Source organism: Salmo salar, chromosome ssa04 (assembly GCF_905237065.1).
Source record: "Salmo salar chromosome ssa04, Ssal_v3.1, whole genome shotgun sequence".
Lineage (NCBI taxonomy): Eukaryota > Metazoa > Chordata > Actinopteri > Salmoniformes > Salmonidae > Salmo > Salmo salar.
This window is the reverse complement of record NC_059445.1, coordinates 75,117,195-75,138,320: the sequence shown is the minus strand read 5'-3', so window position 1 is coordinate 75,138,320 and position 21,126 is coordinate 75,117,195. Positions and strand designations below refer to the sequence as shown.

The window sequence follows — 21,126 nt, the reverse complement described above, 5'->3', positions numbered from 1 at the left end:
GTCGACCGGAACAGCTGATGCTCTCATGCATGCCTCAGTGTTGCTTGCCTCGAAGCGAGCATAGAAGTGATTTAGCTCGTCTGGTAGGCTCGTGTCCCTGGGCAGCTTGCGGCTGTGCTTCCCTTTGTAGTCTGTAATAATTTGCAAGCCCGGCCACATAAGACGAGCGTCGGAGCCGGTGTAGTATGATTCAATCTTAGCCCTGTATTGACGCTTTGCCTGTTTGATGGTTCGTCGCAGGGCATAGCAAGATTTCTTGTAAGCTTCCGGGTTAGAGTCCCGTACCTTGAAAGCGGCAGCTCTACCCTTTAGCTCAGTGCGAATGTTGCCTGTAATCCATGGCTTCTGGTTGGGGTATGTACGTACAGTCACTGTGGGGACGACGTCCTCGATGCACTTATTGATAAAGCCAGTGACTGATGTGGTGTACTCCTCAATGCCATCGGAAGAATCCCGGAACATGTTCCAGTCTGTGATAGAAAAACAGTCCTGTAGTTTAGCATCTGCTTCATCTGACCACTTTTTTATAGACTGAGTCACTGGTGCTTCCTGCTTTAATTTGTGCTTGTAAGCAGGAATCAGGAGGATAGAGTTGTGGTCGGATTTACCAAATGGAGGGCGAGGGAGAGCTTTGTACGCGTCTCTGTGTGTGGAGTACAGGTGATCTAGAATTTTTATGGTAGAACTGATTTAAGTTTCCCTGCATTAAAGTCCCCAACCACTAGGAGCGCCGCCTCTGGGTGAGTGGTTTCCTGTTTGCTTATTTCCTTATACAGCTGACTGAGTGCGGTCTTAGTGCCGCATTTGGCTGCTCCATTTGGCTGCTGCTCAGCGCCAGGAGACTGTTGCCTATACAGTGCACACACGGCTGATAAGAACCACTTTAGGAGATTTTGGCAATGAAGGCAGCCCTTCTATTTACCCAGAGTCTGAATAACTCATGACATAGACATATGTAATTGTGCATGTCTCTGCGTGCATCTTAGGTAAGTGACTGGCTACAACTGGAGTGAGACACGCCGAGAGTGAGCCGGGGGAGGGGGGAAATTACGATTTATTTGTTTTTAAGTACTATATTAAGCTTACAATTGTTTTAATTAAATGCTCCACACGTTACATATTTCTAGTCCTTTCTGGTCCTGCATCTTTTGCATCTTCTGACCTATAGAAAACAGTACAACAATGATATAGCAAATTAAGGTGCGTGATGTAGGCCTTCTGTTTTGATGACAAAACAAAGTAGCCTTCAGACCTGTGGAAGTTTTGTCTTTCAGGGTCCAGCTCCAACTGACAGGTTGACTACCATTGAAGGGTTAAGGGGGTGGGCTCTAGATGATTCTATCAACCAATCAGACCTGTATGTAAATATATTCAAATTAATATCGCCACGCCAACACAGTCGGACTGAGCATTTCAGTGGCCCAAGGAGGCTCACTGAGATTTATTAGACAAAGTGACGATTAAAAAATAAAATGAAAAGGACTGAATTGGGGCATTAATAAAAGACACTGTTTATTGTGGTTCACATTTTCCATATTTAAAAAATGTCACAATCATACGGTGTAATAATTTAAGCAGTCTCTAAATACAAATGTACTGGACAGAAAACAGTAGGTTCTCATAGGGTTGTGCTGTCAGTATGTGATTATGCATGTCATTTTTTTTTAACAAAAAATCATAATGCTAAACAAACAACAAGTAAACAAAACAAGAAATTAGAGCCTTTAACGCCATATACCCACAGTATATTCACATATCCACCTTCTTTTATCTGCATAGGTACTGAAGATTCAAGACTCAACTCAATGTTAAAAGCCAGAATAGATACCACAGTAGGTGTGTGTGTGTGTGTGTGTGTGTGTGTGTGTGTGTGTGTGTGTGTGTGTGTGTGTGTGTGTGTGTGTGTGTGTGTGTGTGAGAGAGAGAGAGAGATCAATAAAATGTTCAGGCACTGTAGATAGAGTGTACACCTCCAGTCTGAGGTCAGTGGTGAGAGGTTCGGTTCAGTCCACTTCTGTTAGGCCACATGGCCTCCTAAACTCTTGACCTCGCTCATGGATCCATTTGTTGGACACTGGCAACACAGAGAAATATAATATATCAGTGCCAATCTTAATTCTCTCCAATGTGCGAGACTAAGGGCTCGGTTAACCTGTTGGGTCTAGGGGGCAGCATTTGCACGTCTGGATAAAAAAAATGTACCCGATTTAATCTGGTTACTAATCCTACCCAGTAACTAGAATATGCATATACTTATTATATATGGATAGAAAACACTCTAAAGTTTCCAAAACTGTTTGAATGGTGTCTGTGAGTATAACAGAACTCATTTTGCAGGCAAAATCCTGAGACATTTTCTGACAGGAAGTGGATACCTGATGTGTTGTATTGACTTTAAACCTATCCCATTGAAAAACACAGGGGTTTAGGAATATTTTGGCACTTCCTATTGCTTCCACTAGATGTCACCAGCCTTTACAAAGTGTTTTGAGTCTTCTGGAGGGAGATCTGACCGAACAAGAGCCATGGAACGATGATGTCCCACTAGACACCTGGCGCGCGAGTTCATGTTGGGTACCCTCGTTCCAATACGTTATAAAAGAGTATGCATTCGTCCACCTTGAATATTATTCATGTTCTGGTTAAAAAAGGCCCTAATGATTTATGCTATACAACGTTTGACATGTTTGAACGAACGGAAATATATTTTTTCCCCTCGTTCATGACGAGAAGTCCGGCTGGCTTACATCATGTGCTAACGAGACGGAGATTTTTGGACATAAATGATGAGCTTTTTTGAACAAAACTACATTCGTTATGGACCTGTGATACCTGGAAGTGACATCTGATGAAGAGAATCAAAGGTAATGGATTATTTACATAGTATTTTCGATTTTAGATCTCCCCAACATGACGTCTAGTCTGTATCGCAGCGCGTATTTTTCTGGGCGCAGTGCTCAGATTATTGCAAAGTGTGATTTCCCAGTAAGGTTATTTTTAAATCTGGCAAGTTGATTGCGTTCAAGAGATGTAAATCTATAATTCTTTAAATGACAATATAATATTTTACCAATGTTTTCTAATTTTAATTATTTAATTTGTTACGCTGACTTGACTGCCGGTTATTGGAGGGAAACGATTTCCTCAACATCAATGCCATAGTAAAACGCTGTTTTTGGATATAAATATGAACTTGATAGAACTAAAAATGCATGCATTGTCTAACATAATGTCCTAGGAGTGTCATCTGATGGAGATTGTAAAAGGTTAGTGCATCATTTTAGCTGGTTTTATGGTTTTGGTGACCCTGTCTTTGACTTGACAAAACATTACACACAACTCTTGTAAATGTACTGTCCTAACATACTCTAAATTTATGCTTTCGCCGTAAAACCTTTTTGAAATCGTAAAACGTGGTTAGATTAAGGAGATGTTTATCTTTCAAATGGTGTAAAATAGTTGTATTTTTGAAAAATTTGAATTTTGACATTTATTTGGATTCAAATTTGCCGCTCTTGAAATGCACCTGCTGTTGATGGAGTGCACCACGGGTGGCACGCTAGCGTCCCACCTAGCCCCAAGAGGTTAAAACTTACTACTAACAGAACGACTCAAAGCTTAAAGTTTTATTGTCACGTGCACGATTACAGTGAAATTCCTTTCTTGCAAACTCTTTTACCAACAATGCAGTAATCAATATATAGTACTATAAAGTAAAGTAGAACAAAAACACATGATAAATAGATATAAGAACAGAGCGAGCTAACCAAGCAAACCAGATGACAGGTTTCAATACAACCTCACCAGATAAAATTAATGCTAGCTCATGTTAGCTAGCAGGCTTGTTTCAACTTTGATTTGCAAGCTAATGTTAGCTAACGTTAGCTAGCTATCATTCGAGGGCTGACTGTTCTCATAAAAGTGTATTGTGTAGTGCAAAAATAAATGAAGGATCCATCTATAGTGGTAATTCGTGTCATGTCTGACTACTGCAGTACTGCTTGTCATTGTGATAGCTAACAGTCAGCAACAAGCCCAGACAACCTAGCTAAACGTGGTGTCAGCATCCAGCGGTGATCAGCTGGCAGTTGCTTAGTAAAACTGGGCTGTGAAACTGGGCCTCAACCCAGCTCGAATTTGACAATTCCATTCGAGCCAGCTCGAATTCAGCCCTAATTTGGCCTTAATTCAAAGTGCAAGTGGAAATGGGGTTAAGGCCTCTGTTGAAACCTACTACTACCAGGAAGACTCCACTCACAGGTAAAAGCTTCCTATTATCAAAGTAAATGTATGTGCTATCAGAAGTTTGTAAACAAAAACACTGCAGTAACACTGCTATGAAGGTTTGATTGCAGCCTACATGAGGGATACAATAGAGAAACACAAGGAAGACTGACTAGGAAGTAGTCAAAGAAACACATCAAATGACTGACACCAATAAACAGATTGAGATTAGAGAGGCTGCTTGTGTGTTAAGATTAAACTCTCCATCTGACTCACCCCATTTACTTCCTACTAACACAGGACAGGCAGCGTGTCTGGTCCTGTAGTCTCCCTCTCCGCTCCTAAAGAGGTTGTACCAGAAGACTGCAGTTCCCTGTGGACACACATTGAGAAGACATACCCTGTTCAGTACATGTAAGTCACCACTGCATCAACGTAATGGCTCACTATAAGATAGTGTGGGCCCAATCAACCAAGGCTAACATTGTATGATGGCTAAGGCTAGGAGATTTCTCTGACCGTGTGACCTGACCAATATTTTTTCCTGGCCCCTAGTGCTGAGGGCTGTGCTTGAGAGCAGTTAAATTGTTTATATCTCACCTTTTTGGGATAGATAGCTGCTCCAAAGTCTGGAAACACAGTCGCTCCTCCAGCTTCAACATCACTCATCTGTCAGGGAAAAGAATGCCTTGTGAGCTGGCTTCACTAATACACTGAAGTACTCCACCTAATACCATTTACTGTAGCCTACTTCTCTAAGGCGCTGTAGTTCTACAAAGCGTGGCATTCTACCTCTATTTACACACTCGCGTCATACATACAGTATTAGCATGGACCAATAAATGAGATAGCATGTTATGGTGTACAGTCGTGGCCAAAAGTTTTGAGAATGACACAAATATTAATTTTCACAATGTTTGCTGCTTCAGTGTCTTTAGATATTTTTTCAGATGTTACTATGGAATAATTACAAGCATTTCATAAGTGTCAAAGGCTTTTATTGACAATTACATGAAGTTGATGCAAAGAGTCAATATTTGCAGTGTTGACCCTTCTTTTTCAAGACCTCTGCAATCCGCCCTGGCATGCTGTCAATTAACTTCTGGCCCACATCCTGACTGATGGCAGCCCATTCTTGCATAATCAATGCTTGGAGTTTGTCAGAATATGTGAGTTTTTGTTTGTCCATCCGCCTCTTGAGGATTGACCACAAGTTCTCAATGGGATTAAGGTCTGGGGAGTTTCCTGGCCATGGACCCAAAATGTCGATGTTTTGTTCCCCGAGCCACTTAGTTATCACTTTTGTCTTATGGCAAGGTGCTCCATCATGCTGGAAAAGGCATTGTTCGTCACCAAACGGTTCCTGGATGGTTGGGAGAAGTTGCTCTCGGAGGATGTGTTGGTACCATTCTTTATTCATGGCTGTGTTCTTAGGCAAAATTGTGAGTGAGGCCACTCCCTTGGCTGAGAAGCAACCCCACACATGAATAGTCTCAGGATGCTTTACTGTTGGCATGACACAGGACTGATGGTAGCGCTCACCTTGTCTTCTCCGGACAAGCTTTTTTAAGGATGCCCCACACAATCGGAAAGGGGATTCATCAGAGAAAATGACTTTACCCCAGTCCTCAGCAGTCCAATCCCTGTACCTTTTGCAGAATATCAGTCTGTCCCTGATGTTTTTCCTGGAGAGAAGTGGCTTCTTTGCTGCCCTTCTTGACACCTGACCATCCTCCAAAAGTCTTCGCCTCACTGTGCGTGCAGATGCACTCACACCTGCCTGCTGCCATTCCTGAGCAAGCTCTGTACTGGTGGTGCCCCGATCCCGCAGCTGAATCAACTTTAGGAGACGGTCCTGGCGCTTGCTGGACTTTCTTGGGCGCCCTGAAGCCTTCTTCACAACAATTGAACCACTCTCCTTGAAGTTCTTGATGATCCGATAAATGGTTGATTTATGTGCAATCTTACTGGCAGCAATATCCTTGCCTGTGAAGCCCTTTTTGTGCAAAGCAATGATGACGGCACGTGTTTCCTTGCAGGTAACCATGATTGACAAAGAACAATGATTCCAAGCACCACCCTCCTTTTGAAGCTTCCAGTCTGTTATTCGAACTCAATCAGCATGACAGAGTGATCTCCAGCCTTGTCCTCGTCAACACTCACACCTGTGTTAACGAGAGAATCACTGACATGATGTCAGCTGGTCCTTTTGTGGCAGGGCTGAAATGCAGTGGAAATGTTTTTTTGGGGCGATTCAGTTCATTTATATGGCAAAAAGGGACTTTGCAATTAATTGCAATTCATCTGATCACTCTTCATAACATTCTGGAGTATATGCAAATTGCCATCATACAAACTGAGGCAGCAGAGTTTGTGAAAATTCATATTTGTGTCATTCTCAAAACTTTTGGCCACGACTGTACTGTAGGGCAAGGGTGGCCAATTCCAGTCCTTGAGGGCCTGATTGGGTACAACACTGAAATTAACAGACTCCAATGGTCAATTTCCAGTGTTTGACAAACTTTTTTCCCACCACCATCTACTGAAGCAATGTTAGTGGCCGTGTCCGAATACCCATACTTGCATCCTAAATAGTAGGCCGTTTGAGTATGCAATTTTTTTAAAGTTTAATAGTATGCAGTATTTTGAAAATCGAGTATACAGTGTACTATAAATGCCCGGATATCATACTCATTTCGGCTTTAACAACAGCTAATCAATTATATAAATCAACAAATAGTGGGAAACAACGCAATCCCAGATGATGCATTCTCAGAGCTTTTAAACCAAATACTAAACCATCTTTTGATTTCTGAATCTGTCGGCACCAGGGACTCGGGATGTGGCTGTGTTGTAGATGTCATGTTAATCCGGCCTTTTGATAAGGAACATACAGTATGGATTGTTTTAGTTTTGTAGGCTAGGGTACTTATTTAATTACTTAATTTATGGATCAAGCCTTAGCAGTCATTTTGATCTCGTTCCCAATTATTAGTGCTTTAGTTTATTATGTTGTTGTCCAGTGGTTGTGAATTTGCGATGCACCGGACTGTGTAAGTTTTTCTGTGCGATAGCCAATTTGATTTGAACATTTGAAAAGTTTTGGTGTGTGTACTAGGCAATTTGATAAAATGTATATATGTTACAGCACTTTGGTTTCACTAATACATATGTTGAAATGGAAACAAGATTCTGTCTTCAGTCCTTTTCAAATAGGATAGATGGGCTGTATATGGACTACTGTGGTAAATTGCCCCTACCCTGACGACAGCCCTCACCCTATCACCAACCACCATCACCTATCCAATCCCCCTCCAGCAGAGGCAGGACTCCAGCTCATTCACCATCTTTAAATACCCACACTTGTCACTTATCAGTGTGGCAGACCTAACCATTTCAGTTTGCAAGTGTCTTGTTACAAGACACCTTTTCTCTTGTAATCCTTTCCTTTGTGTATTTTGGATGTTTATGACCAAGTCATTCTGTTATTATTTCTTAATTTATACTATAATTTGATTTAGAACATTTACTGTTTGATATATTCGTTTCCTTTAAGCATTTACTCATGTTTAAACCTACTGTGTATGTTTGTTCACCGTAATATTCATATTTAATATATATAATATGTTATTGAGATTCATGAGTATATTTGTTTATCTTGTTTACAGTGAGGGAAAAAAGTATTTGATCCCCTGCTGATTTTGTACGTTTGCCCACTGACAAATAAATTATCAGTCTATAATTTTAATGGTAGGTTTATTTGAACAGTGAGAGACAGAATAACAACAAAAATATCCAGAAAAACGCATTTCAAAAATGTTATAAATTGATTTGCATTTTAATGAGGGAAATAAGTATTTGACCCCCTCTCAATCAGAAAGATTTCTGGCTCCCAGGTGTCTTTTATACAGGTAATGAGCTGAGATTAGGAGCACACTCTTAAAAGGAGTGCTCCTAATCTCAGTTTGTTACCTGTATAAAAGACACCTGTCCACAGAAGCAATCAATCAATCAGATTCCAAACTCTCCACCATGGCCAAGACCAAAGAGCTCTCCAAAGATGTCAGGGACAAGATTGTAGACCTACACAAGGCTGGAATGGGCTACAAGACCATCGCCAAGCAGCTTGGTGAGAAGGTGACAACAGTTGGTGCGATTATTCGCAAATGGAAGAAACACAAAAGAACTGTCAATCTCCCTCGGCCTGGGGCTCCATGCAAGATCGCACCTCGTGGAGTTGCAATGATCATGAGAACGGTGAGGAATCAGCCCAGAACTACACGGGAGGATCTTGTCAATGATCTCAAGGCAGCTGGGACCATAGTCTCCAAGAAAACAATTGGTAAAACACTACGCCGTGAAGGACTGAAATCCTGCAGTGCCTGCAAGGTCACCCTGCTCAAGAAAGCACATATACATGCCCATCTGAAGTTTGCCAATGAACATCTGAATGATTCAGAGGACAACTGGGTGAAAGTGTTGTGGTCAGATGAGACCAAAATGGAGCTCTTTGGCATCAACTCAACTCGCCGTGTTTGGAGGAGGAGGAATGCTGCCTATGACCCCAAGAACACCATCCCCACCGTCAAACATGGAGGTGGAAACATTATGCTTTAGGGTGTTTTTCTGCTAAGGGGACAGGACAACTTCACCGCATCAAAGGGACGATGGACAGGGCCATGTACCGTCAAATCCTGGGTGACAACCTCCTTCCCTCAGCCAGGGCATTGAAAATGGGTCGTGGATGGGTATTCCAGCATGACAATGACAATGACACACGGCCAAGGAAACAAAGGAGTGGCTCAAGAAGAAAATCTGTGGAGGGAGCTGAAAGTTCGAGTTGCCAAACGTCAGCCTCGAAACCTTAATGACTTGGAGAAGATATGCAAAGATCATGCGTTTTTCAGGATTTTTGTTGTTGTTATTCTGTCTCTCACTAAAATTATGGACTGATTATTTCTTTGTCAGTGGGCAAACGTACAAAATCAGCAGGGGATCAAATACTTTTTTCCCTCACTGTATGTGAAATCACTACCATTTATGTTTTTGTTACTTAGTTAACCTGTTGGGTCTAGGGGGCAGCATTTGCACGTCTGGATAAAAAAAATGTACCCGATTTAATCTGGTTACTAATCCTACCCAGTAACTAGAATATGCATATACTTATTATATATGGATAGAAAACACTCTAAAGTTTCCAAAACTGTTTGAATGGTGTCTGTGAGTATAACAGAACTCATTTGGCAGGCAAAACCCTGAGACATTTTCTGACAGGAAGTGGATACCTGATGTGTTGTATTGACTTTAAACCTATCCCATTGAAAAACACAGGGGTTTAGGAATATTTTGGCACTTCCTATTGCTTCCACTAGATGTCACCAGCCTTTACAAAGTGTTTTGAGTCTTCTGGAGGGAGATCTGACCGAACAAGAGCCATGGAACGTTGATGTCCCATTAGACACCTGGCGCGCTAGTTCATGTTGGGTACCCTCGTTCCAATACGTTATAAAAGAGTATGCATTCGTCCACCTTGAATATTATTCATGTTCTGGTTAAAAAGGCCCTAATGATTTATGCTATACAACGTTTGACATGTTTGAACGAACGGAAATATATTTTTTCCCCTCGTTCATGACGAGAAGTCCGGCTGGCTTACATCATGTGCTAACGAGACGGAGATTTTTGGACATAAATGATGAGCTTTTTTGAACAAAACTACATTCGTTATGGACCTGTGATACCTGGAAGTGACATCTGATGAAGAGAATCAAAGGTAATGGATTATTTACATAGTATTTTCGATTTTAGATCTCCCCAACATGACGTCTAGTCTGTATCGCAACGCGTATTTTTCTGGGCGCAGTGCTCAGATTATTGCAAAGTGTGATTTCCCAGTAAGGTTATTTTTAAATCTGGCAAGTTGATTGCGTTCAAAAGATGTAAATCTATAATTCTTTAAATGACAATATAATATTTTACCAATGTTTTCTAATTTTAATTATTTAATTTGTGACGCTGACTTGACTGCCGGTTATTGGAGGGAAACGATTTCCTCAACATCAATGCCATAGTAAAACGCTGTTTTTGGATATAAATATGAACTTGATAGAACTAAAAATGCATGCATTGTCTAACATAATGTCCTAGGAGTGTCATCTGATGGAGATTGTAAAAGGTTAGTGCATCATTTTAGCTGGTTTTATGGTTTTGGTGACCCTGTCTTTGACTTGACAAAACATTACACACAACTCTTGTAAATGTACTGTCCTAACATACTCTAAATTTATGCTTTCGCCGTAAAACCTTTTTGAAATCGTAAAACGTGGTTAGATTAAGGAGATGTTTATCTTTCAAATGGTGTAACATAGTTGTATTTTTGAAAAATTTGAATTTTGACATTTATTTGGATTCAAATTTGCCGCTCTTGAAATGCACCTGCTGTTGATGGAGTGCACCACGGGTGGCACGCTAGCGTCCCACCTAGCCCCAAGAGGTTAACTATCCTTGTTAACCATCCCATTCTTACATACTCAACCTTATCCATCTTCATGATCTTCAACAATTCAACTGAAATAATAAACCGGGCAACAACCCTTTGAACATCAAACTACGCCGCAACAACCACACTGTAAATGAGCTACAGGCATTTTTTTCACACATCCCCATAAATGCATATGCTAACAGAATTCAACACGCGCTAAAACACCCTAGTCTTCTAATGCATGCATCCAGTGTATTTCCCCTATCTGGCACAGTGCCCAGCATCATGCAACATACTGTTGAACACTTCCTGCGGAACGAGGGAGAGCTCGGTTTCTTGTTTTGTAAAGTTTGTTGTTTTGAAAGTGTATTGGAAAGTTTCTTAGTAGCTAGCTAACATTTTAGTTTGGATCCCGCGACACATTTGGCATCAGTTGCTGGGACTGCTACTCTCTGTCCAGTGATCCTGCCCAACCAAGGCCGAGTCTGAGGCGCTATTTGGGGTTGGCTAAATGGCTATCAAGCTAGAGGGTTTCTTGAGGGCTTGAATGAAGCCTGCAACGCGGTTAGCCATTGTGCCGGGTCCGCGGATTTTCCCAGGTTTGTGGCTGTCTAGATCCCTGCTGTTTGTTGTGTTCAATCTTCCCTGTGACCTGCCCTGTCTGGAACTGTGAGGAGTAACAACATAACCTACATTGCTAGCTATCATGACAAAGACCAAAGCCGGCAGCAATACCGTTGAGGACAGTGGTGTCTGTCTATCACAGGTGAATGATCTTTTAAACAAACAAAAAGAGTTCTACAAGCAGTTGTTACAACAACAAGAAAATAGCTTTAAGTGTTTTGTCCAATCGAGGTGGAACAACATGGTTGTGGATGTAATTTCAGAATCTCCACATGAGACCTGGACAGAGTGAGGACAAAGTGAGGGAAATGATCTCTGAGAAATTGAAGATGGACCACCGGACTGGAAGGCACCCACAGGACTGGAAAACCCACCACCAGGTGACAGGCCCAGGCCGATAGTGGTCAAGTTCCTGATGTTCAAGGACAAGGTAACTGTTCTGGAAAGAGCCGTGAATTTGAGAGGAATGTATATCTTCCTCAAGCATGACTATCCTAAAGCTGTGTGCCAGAAGAGGAAAGAACTTAACCCAGCCATGAAAGCTGCCAGAGCGCATAGGGACATTGCTTACATCCGCTATGACAGGCTCATCTTCCACCCTCCCTCCCAGAAGCCTGGTCGGATGAGAGAGCCGAGCCTATGGGTTCATAGCTTCAATCCCGCAGCACACACACACCATTGATTAATGGACTGCTGAATGTATATATTTTTTCTCTTGCTTTGTTTGTTCTTTTCCATATTATGTCTATATCTGATAAGATACCCAGGAAAGGCCTGAAAATAACCCCATATTAATATATGTAGCCTTAGAAATAAGGTTCATGAAATCAATAATTTGCTAACGTCAGATTACATTAATATACTAGCCATTTCTGAGACTTAGAAAATTCCTTTGATGATTCAGCAGTAGCAATACACGGATATAACATCTATAGAAGAGACAGAAATGCTTATGGGGGAGGTGTTGCTGTATATATGCATATGCAGAGCCATATCCCTGTAATGCTAAGATAATATCTTATGTCAAGTGTTGTTGAAGTGTTGTGGTTGCAGGTTCACTTGGCACATCTAAAGCCTTTTCTTTTGGGGTGTTTCTATAGGTCACCAAGTGCTAACAGTCAGTATCTAAATAATATGTGTGAAATGCTTGATGGTGTATGTGATGTAAACAGAGAGGTCTACTTCTTGGGGACCTGAAATTGACTGGTTTTCATCAAGCTGTCCATCAAGCTGTCCTGGGGTGGCAGGTAGCCTAGTGATTAGAGCGTTGGGACAGTAACCGAAAGGTTGGTGGATTGAATCCCCTGAGCTGATAAGGTAATTCTGCCCCTGAACAAGGCAGTTAACCCACTGTTCCTAGGCTGTCATTGTAAATGATAATTTGTTCTTAACTAACTTACCTGGTAAAATAAAAAAAGAGGAAGCTTATCACTGTAACCAATGCCTGTAATCTGGTTCAGGTTATTAATCAACCTACCAGGGTGTTTACAAACACTACAGGAACAAGCTCATCAACATGTATCGATCACATTTTTACTAATACTGTAGAACTTTGTTCTGAAGCTGTATCTGTACCCATTGGATACAGTGATCACAATATTGTGGCTATATCCAAGAAAGCCAAAGTTCCAAAAGCTGGGCCTAAAATAGTGTATAAGAGATCATACAAAACATTTTGCTGTTACTCTTATGTGGATGATGTTAAAAATATTTGTTGGTCTGATGTGATTAATAAGGAGCACAGACACTGCACTCGATGAATTTATGAAATTACTTCTTCCAATTATTGATAAACATGCACCTGTTAAGAAAATTACTCTTAGAACTGTTAAGGCTCCATGGATAGATGAGGAATTGAAAAACTGTATGGTTGAAAGAGATGGGGCAAAAAGAGTGGCTAATAAGTCTGGCTGCACATCTGACTAGCTGACTTAATGTAAATTGAGAAATTATGTGACTAATCATCAACATGTATTGATCACATTTTTACTAACGCTGCAGATATTTGCTTTAAAGCGGTATCCAAATCCATAGGATGGAGTGATCACAATATAATAGCCATATCTAGGAAAACCAAAGTTCCAAAGGCTGGGCCTAATATAGTGTATAAGATGTCATACAAGAAGTGTTGTAGTGATTCATATGTTGATGATGTAAAGAATATTTGTTGGTCTGTGGTGTGTAATGAGGAGCAACCAGACGCTGCACTTGACACATTTATGAAACTACTTATTCTCGTTACTTATAAGCACGCACTCATTAAGAAAATTATTGTAAAAACTGTTAAATCCCCTTGGATTGATGAGGAATTGAAAAATTGTATGGTTGAGAAGGATGAGGCAAAAGGTATGGCAATTAAGTCTGGCAGCCCAACTGATTAGCAAACATACTGCAAATTAAGAAATCATGTGACTAAACTAAATACAAATTTAAATAAACTACACTATGAAACAAAGATAATTTATATAAAGAATGATAGTAAAAAGCTTTGGGGCACCTTAAATGAAATTTTGGGAAAAAAAGCCAACTCAGCTCCTTCATTTATTGAATCAGATGGCTCATTCATCACAAAGCCCACTGATATTGCAAACTACTTTAATGACTTTTTTATTGGCAAGATAAGCAAACTTAGGGATGACATGCCAGCAACAAACGCTGACACTGCACATCCAAGTATATTGGACCAAATTATGAAAGACAAGAACTGTACTTTTGAATTCCATAAAGTCAGTGTGGAAGAGGTGAAAAAATTATTGTTGTCTATCAACAATGACAAGCCACCGGGGTCTGACAATCTAGATGGAAAATTACTGCGGATAATAGCAGACGATATTTGCTTCTCCTATTTGCCACAACTTCAATTTAAGCCTACTAGAGAGCGTGTGCCCTCAGGCCTGGAGGGAAGCTAAAGTCATTCCGCTACCCAAGAATATTAAAGCCCCCTTTACTGGCTCAAATAGCCGACCAATCAGCCTGTTACCAACCCTTAGTAAAATTCTTGCAAAAACTTGTGTTTGACCAGATACAATGCTATTTTACAGTAAACAAATTGACAACAGAATTTCAGCATGCTTATAGTGAAGGACACTCAACAAGCACAGCACTTACACAAATGACTGATGATTGGCTGGGAGAAATTGATGATAAAATAATTGTGGGGGCTGTCTTGTTAGACTTCAGTGCAGCTTTTGACATTATTGATCATAGTCTGCTGCTGGAAAAACGTATGTGTTATGGCTTTACACCCCCTGCTATAATGTGGATAAAGAGTTACTTGTCTAACAGAACACAGAGGGTGTTCTTTAATGGAAGCCTCTCAAATATTATCCAGTTAGAATCAGGAATTCCCCAAGGTAGCTGTTTAGGCCCCTTGCTTTTTAAAATTTTTACTAACGACATGCCACTGACTTTGAGTAAAGCCAGAGTTTCCATGTATGCGGATGACTCAACACTATACACGTCAGCTATTACAGCGACTGAAATGGCTGCAACACTCAACAAAGAGCTGCAGTTAGTTTCAGAGTGGGTGGCAAGGAATGAGTTAGCCCTAAATATTTCTAAAACTAAAAGAATTGTATTTGGAACAAAACACTCACTAAACCGTAAACCTCAACTAAATCTTGCAATAAATAATGTGGAAATTGAGCAAGTTCAGATGACTAAACTGCTTGGAGTAACAATAGATTGTAAACTGTCATGATCAAAACATATTGATGCAGTAGCAGCTAAGATGGAGAGGGGTCTGTCTATAATAAAGCGATGCTCTGCCTTCTTAACAACACTATCAACAAGGCAGGTCCTACAGGCCCTAGTTTTGTTGCACCTTGACTACTGTTCAGTTGTGTGGTCAGGTGCCACAAAAAAAGGACAATTGCAATTGGCTCAGAACAGGGCAGCATGGCTGGGCCTTGGATGTACACAGAGAACTAATATTAATTATATGCATGTCAATCTCTCCTGGCTGAAAGTGGCCTTCCCTGTAGCTCAGTTGGTAGAGCATGGTGTTTGCAACGCCAGGGTTGTGGGTTTGATTCCCACGGGGGGCCAGCACAGGAAAAAAAAAAAATGTATGACATGAAATGTATGCATTCACTACTGTAAGTTGCTCTGGATAAGAGCATCTGCTAAATGACAAAAATGTAAATGTAGATTGACTTCATCACTACTTTTATTTATGAGAGGTATTGACATGTTGAATGCACCGAGCTGTCTGTCTAAACTACTGGCACACAGCTCGGACTCCCATGCATACCCCACAAGACATGCCACAAGAGGTCTCTTCACAGTTCCCAAGTCCAGAACAGCGGTATGTGATAAATAGTATGCGACGACGAGTACATAGTATGCAGTTTAAGTATGTAGCACACTAGTATGTGCATTCGGACACGGCCAGTGAGTTTATGAGTATGCGGTAACACTGATTGACATTCCATGTTTCTCAACCATTTGGCAATCAATTGAAGTCCAATATTGAAATGGAGTTCATGGATCTGCGAAAAACAATCATTATGCAAAACAGAGAGCCAGAAAGAAGAATCTAAGGGCTCTATTCAATCTGTTAAGGTAATTGCCGATTGAGCCGACATATGCAGCATTCAATGTGAATGCAGTCTCCACTAAAGCGGGAACATTGCCTTTAAATTTAATTCACGCTGTAATGTTGAATAGAGCCCTAAATCAGTAGCTGCTACTGTAAATTGACAGCAGCAACTGGATTCCCATACTTACGTAATTTAAAAAAGTAGCCACACGATTTCCAGTGCCTAATGTTTTGAAAGCATCAGGTTCCTCTTTCTATGAAGTAAAACACAAGTTGAATACACACAGAGACATGTACTTACGTAGTTCAGGAAGGTAGCAAGTCTATTTCCATCGACCATGATGTCCTGAGGACGCTGCAACAAATGTTTATAACTTTTAACCCAGACTAAAATGGCTGTAGGATCCCGCCATTAAAGAAATCCTTTGTGACCAAATTGATTGTTAATATACTGCTCAAAAAAATAAAGGGAACACTTAAACAACACATCCTAGATCTGAATGAAAGAAATAATCTTATTAAATACTTTTTCTTTACATAGTTGAATGTGCTGACAACAAAATCACACAAAAATAATCAATGGAAATCCAATTTATCAACCCATGGAGGTCTGGATTTGGAGTCACACTCAAAATTAAAGTGGAAAACCACACTACAGGCTGATCCAACTTTGATGTAATGTCCTTAAAACAAGTCAAAATGAGGCTCAGTAGTGTGTGTGGTCCCCACGTGCCTGTATGACCTCCCTACAATGCCTGGGCATGCTCCTGATGAGGTGGCGGATGGTCTCCTGAGGGATCTCCTCCCAGACCTGGACTAAAGCATCCACCCTCCTGGACAGTCTGTGGTGCAACGTGGCGTTGGTGGATGGAGCGAGACATGATGTCCCAGATGTGCTCAATTGGATTCAGGTCTGGGGAACGGGCGGGCCAGTCCATAGCATCAATGCCTTCCTCTTGCAGGAACTGCTGACACACTCCAGCCACATGAGGTCTAGCATTGTCTTGCATTAGGAGGAACCCAGGGCCAACCGCACCAGCATATGGTCTCACAAGGGGTCTGAGGATCTCATCTCGGTACCTAATGGCAGTCAGGCTACCTCTGGCGAGCACATGGAGGGCTGTGTGGCCCCCCAAAGAAATGCCACCCCACACCATGACTGACCCACCACCAAACCGGTCATGCTGGAGAATGTTGCAGGCAGCAGAACGTTCTCCACGGTGTCTCCAGACTCTGTCACGTCTGTCACGTGCTCAGTGTGAACCTGCTTTCATCTGTGAAGAGCACAGGGAGCCAGTGGCAAATTTGCCAATCTTGGTGTTCTCTGGCAAATGCCAAACGTCCTGCACGGTGTTGGGCTGTAAGCACAACCCCCACCTGTGGACGTCGGGCCCTCATACCACCCTCATGGAGTCTGTTTCTGACCGTTTGAGCAGACACATGCACATTTGTGGCCTGCTGGAGGTCATTTTGCAGGGCTCTGGCAGTGCTTCTCCTGCTCCTCCTTGCACAAAGGCGGAGGTAGCGATCCTGCTGCTGGGTTGTTGCCCTCCTACGGCCTCCTCCCCGTCTCCTGATGTACTGGCCTGTCTCCTGGTAGCGCCTCCATGCTCTGGACACTACGCTGACAGACACAGCAAACCTTCTTGCCACAGCTCGCATTGATGTGCCATCCTGGATGAGCTGCACTACCTGAGCCACTTGTGTGGGTTGTAGACTCTGTCTCATGCTACCACTAGAGTGAAAGCACCGCCAGCATTCAAAAGTGACCAAAACATCAGCCAGGAAGCATAGGAACTGAGAAGTGGTCTGTGGTCCCCACCTGCAGAACCACTCCTTTATTGGGGTGTCTTGCTAATTGCCTATAATTTACACCTGTTGTCTCTTCCATTTGCACAACAGCATGTGAAATGTATTGTCAATCAGTGTTGCTTCCTAAGTGGACAGTTTGATTTCACAGAAGTGTGATTGACTTGGAGTTACATTGTGTTGTTTAAGTGTTCCCTTTATTTTTTTGAGCAGTGTATATGTTTGACTTAGCTTGGTTTTTGGAAATCATTGGGATATATTGACTAATTTCACAAAAATATGAGTAACAATTGAATATTTAGTATATTAAATATAATCTACTATTGAATCCTTTGATTATAGATGAGATTAACTGGATATATTTTCATGTAGTCCAATTTATACAGTATGTTGTGCACTTCAACTGGGTGCCGCTAAGAATCAGTAGAGCCACTGTCTACCACTGGGTTGAGGACCTGAGCATCTTGCGTGCAGTCTGAAATCTTCCTGACAGAAGAAACATACTCACTGAATATAAAACATGAGGTCCCCAAGGCTCAAAATGCAATCTTCATCATGCTGTGATCTGCATGCCAACAACTTCAAACCAGCTTCTGACGGTGTGTTGGATGTAATTGTTTTTGCATGATTCACTATTTCTTCTCAAATAAGTTGAACTTGAGAACTTTTGGTGAGTGCACATGTATTTGTTTACACGTGTATAAAATCTAAACTTAAATTGAGATTTTTCACTTCAAAGTAAAATATGGCATGGACTAAATTTACAAAATTCAAATTAACTTGGTTGGAGGTAAGGATTCTTGTTTATGATGTCGTGTATCTCACCTGTGCTAGGTTTCAGATGCCTACAGGGTAAAAATAGCCATTCAACCAGTTTTGAATAGAGAAAACAGAACATTCTGCTCCGTTGCACTCCATTGTAAAATGCAAGGCTGCCAATATATCTGTACATATTGTTCCTAACTATTCTGCCTCTACTAGGAATATACCCTCTGAGTTATTCTCCTTCTAGGAATATGCCCTTGGGGTTATGGACGTGGTTGAACTGTGACTCAACCCGTCATCTAAGTCTCTGCCATATAAGAATTCAGGGCCCCTCTTGGATACACACCACTCTATCTGTGCCACAAATTACACTGTTTTCCCTTTACTCTATAGTGCACTACTTAAGGAATAGGTTGCAATTTGGGACGCAGTCTCTTGCAGTAGGTGAGAGCCAAAATCCCCCTAATTTTACAGGTCCACATTGACCTTAGACACTGTCTTGCACGTTGACAGCTAAATGTGCAGCGCTAATTTATTTTTAGGTCAACATATATTGTCATTGTAATGGAGAAAAACAACATAAGCAAGTGGCCTGTGGCTACACGTGTGAAAACGTACTTCTCTATAGATCACAGCAGGATAAACGATTACATGACTGTTGCATCCCTTCCCAGACGCAACAGAGAGCACACTTTAGTCCCCGTCTAGAGGTTACCCTTACCCTGGAGAAATCAAAATGTGGCTCGTATTGTCCTCCGACCCCATAGTTAGCAATCTGTTTAGTGAGACAAAGAGTAGAAGCTAAGTTATTGGACAACCCCTGGGCCTTGTTTTTCAGAAGTTAACTGATCGGATTTCTTGAATCGGACAGGATTAAAGTCATAGAACGGGCATCCCCATTCAAGTCAATGATACGCCTGTTCTATTCATTCTATTTCTATGCATTTAATCAAATCCGATTGACGAAATCCGATCAGATAACTTTTGAAAAAATGGGACCCTGAAGTTTACAACAACTCACACAAAACCGGATGACTGTTAAATGATCAGCTAAGTTTCACAAAGTGAAGAGGGGTATTCTAACATGATGCCCAATGTTGATATGAGTGTAACAGGTAGACTACAGTATACACTTGTCTAACAGGACTATATGTATAGTTGTCTAACAGGACTATATGTATAGTTATCTATGTCTACCAGGTAGGCTCATCGCCGCAGGAAGTAGGGGTGCTGAGAGGATTGCAGCACCATCTGATAAATTGAAATTAACGCCCCCCCCCCCCACGGCCATGGGTAGACTGTATGTATTATGTATGTGATCGGTACCTGGAGTAATTCAGCAGTCTGCGTTGTCAGACCTGTGATGTCCTCTATCCTTTGGTTGACGCGTTCAATAACAGGGTCCTCTTCCCCCTCCAGCCACGCACTGAAGGACAAGACATCCACTGACTCAACCCAACAACATGACTCATTCAGCCAGAGATGATGCATGACTAAACGTGATCTACATAATGACTCACCTTTTGGATACCCTGTAGTTTGCTGTGGTCAGGACGCCTGTTATGGGGTCTCTAACAGTAGCTCTTGCAAGCTATACAAAGACATACAGAATAAATTAATATTGACACCATTGTGTGTTTCTGAGACATTCTCTCTCTTATGATAAGATGTTTCAATACTACCACTGAGACATACGGTATAGTATTCCATCTACTAATAGAGACAATCTAAGGTTATAGTGGAACTGGCCCAGTTTGCTGCTCCTCTCACCCTGGGCTTGGCCAGCTCCTTGATCTTCTCTATCTCCTGATCTGACAGAGCGTTGAGGTAGCGGACGATGTGTGGGCTGTCCCACTCATCTTCCTCCTTCATGGGCTGGAGCAGCAGACGAGGGTTCCTGTTCCCATCGTGGTAGCGGCAGTACAGCCGGCTGCGCCTCTCAGTGGTCTGGATGGGGTGGAGGGTGGAATGGGTTGGGAGTGTGAGTTATAGTGGAATTCACATCTCCTCTCCAAAACCCTGTTAAGTTACCTCACATCTCCTCTCCAGTGCTTCATTTGTAAATTGGGAGGTGCCAGACCTAAAAGGGAGCTGAGAGGGGGGTGACCTGGGGGGTTCTGAGGTACCGGAACACCAGTAAAAACAACAACTTTATAATAGAACATTGCATGCATATCATCGCTCTTGCGTGCTGGCATAGAGCAGTAGAGTAGAGGCGCTTTCAGAAGCTGCACACACGGGGGGGTGTAAGCCTAGGGTATGAGAAAAATTGGGCCATTTATTTCATGCAATTCTACTAATTTTTGAAAATTGGAAACTTTAGCTGAATCTTTTTTAATACCTCACAAATGATCGAAATGACAGGCTACTTTCACACTGACAAACTGAGAATCTGAGATCAATAAAAACATCCTTGTCTTGAATCCATCTGTAGCCTAGACCTAGGTGTGTGGAGACACACATAATGTACAATATGAGGAGGAAATTATAGTCCTAAAAAAGCTTTCCAGTTTCACTGACTCACCGAATGATGCGTAGCTCACTCACCGGCGATGGCCGATGCGCTCACGCCAAAAGCTTATATCGCTCTTGTTTAACTTTCTAAAACAATGCTCTTCACTCAATAGGCCTATTTGGAAGTTGATAACTATTTGGTAGCCTACAGTCAGATTAGTCATCTCTT

At 41.7% G+C, this 21,126-nt stretch overlaps 1 protein-coding gene across 3 annotated transcripts in view; it reads right to left on the bottom strand.

The window, feature by feature from the left end:
• Positions 1 to 1,487: 1,487 nt before the first annotated feature.
• Positions 1,488 to 21,126, bottom strand: part of LOC106603838 (prolyl 4-hydroxylase subunit alpha-2) — a 42,402-nt gene continuing 22,763 nt past the window's right edge. For 2 of the 3 annotated variants that reach the window (XM_014198020.2, XM_045717344.1), the window contains exons 8-15: positions 20,214 to 20,390; positions 19,964 to 20,034; positions 19,770 to 19,869; positions 19,165 to 19,218; positions 16,058 to 16,123; positions 4,825 to 4,893; positions 4,501 to 4,597; positions 1,488 to 2,074 (exon numbers count right to left, since the gene is read on the bottom strand). In XM_014198020.2, the coding sequence (XP_014053495.1) occupies positions 2,004 to 2,074; positions 4,501 to 4,597; positions 4,825 to 4,893; positions 16,058 to 16,123; positions 19,165 to 19,218; positions 19,770 to 19,869; positions 19,964 to 20,034; positions 20,214 to 20,390 (705 nt within the window). In that variant the 3' untranslated portion in view covers positions 1,488 to 2,003. Of the gene's footprint in view, positions 2,075 to 4,500; positions 4,598 to 4,824; positions 4,894 to 16,057; positions 16,124 to 16,170; positions 16,225 to 19,164; positions 19,219 to 19,769; positions 19,870 to 19,963; positions 20,035 to 20,213; positions 20,391 to 21,126 lie in introns of all 3 variants that reach the window. The other variant, XM_014198019.2, reaches the window with a different exon arrangement.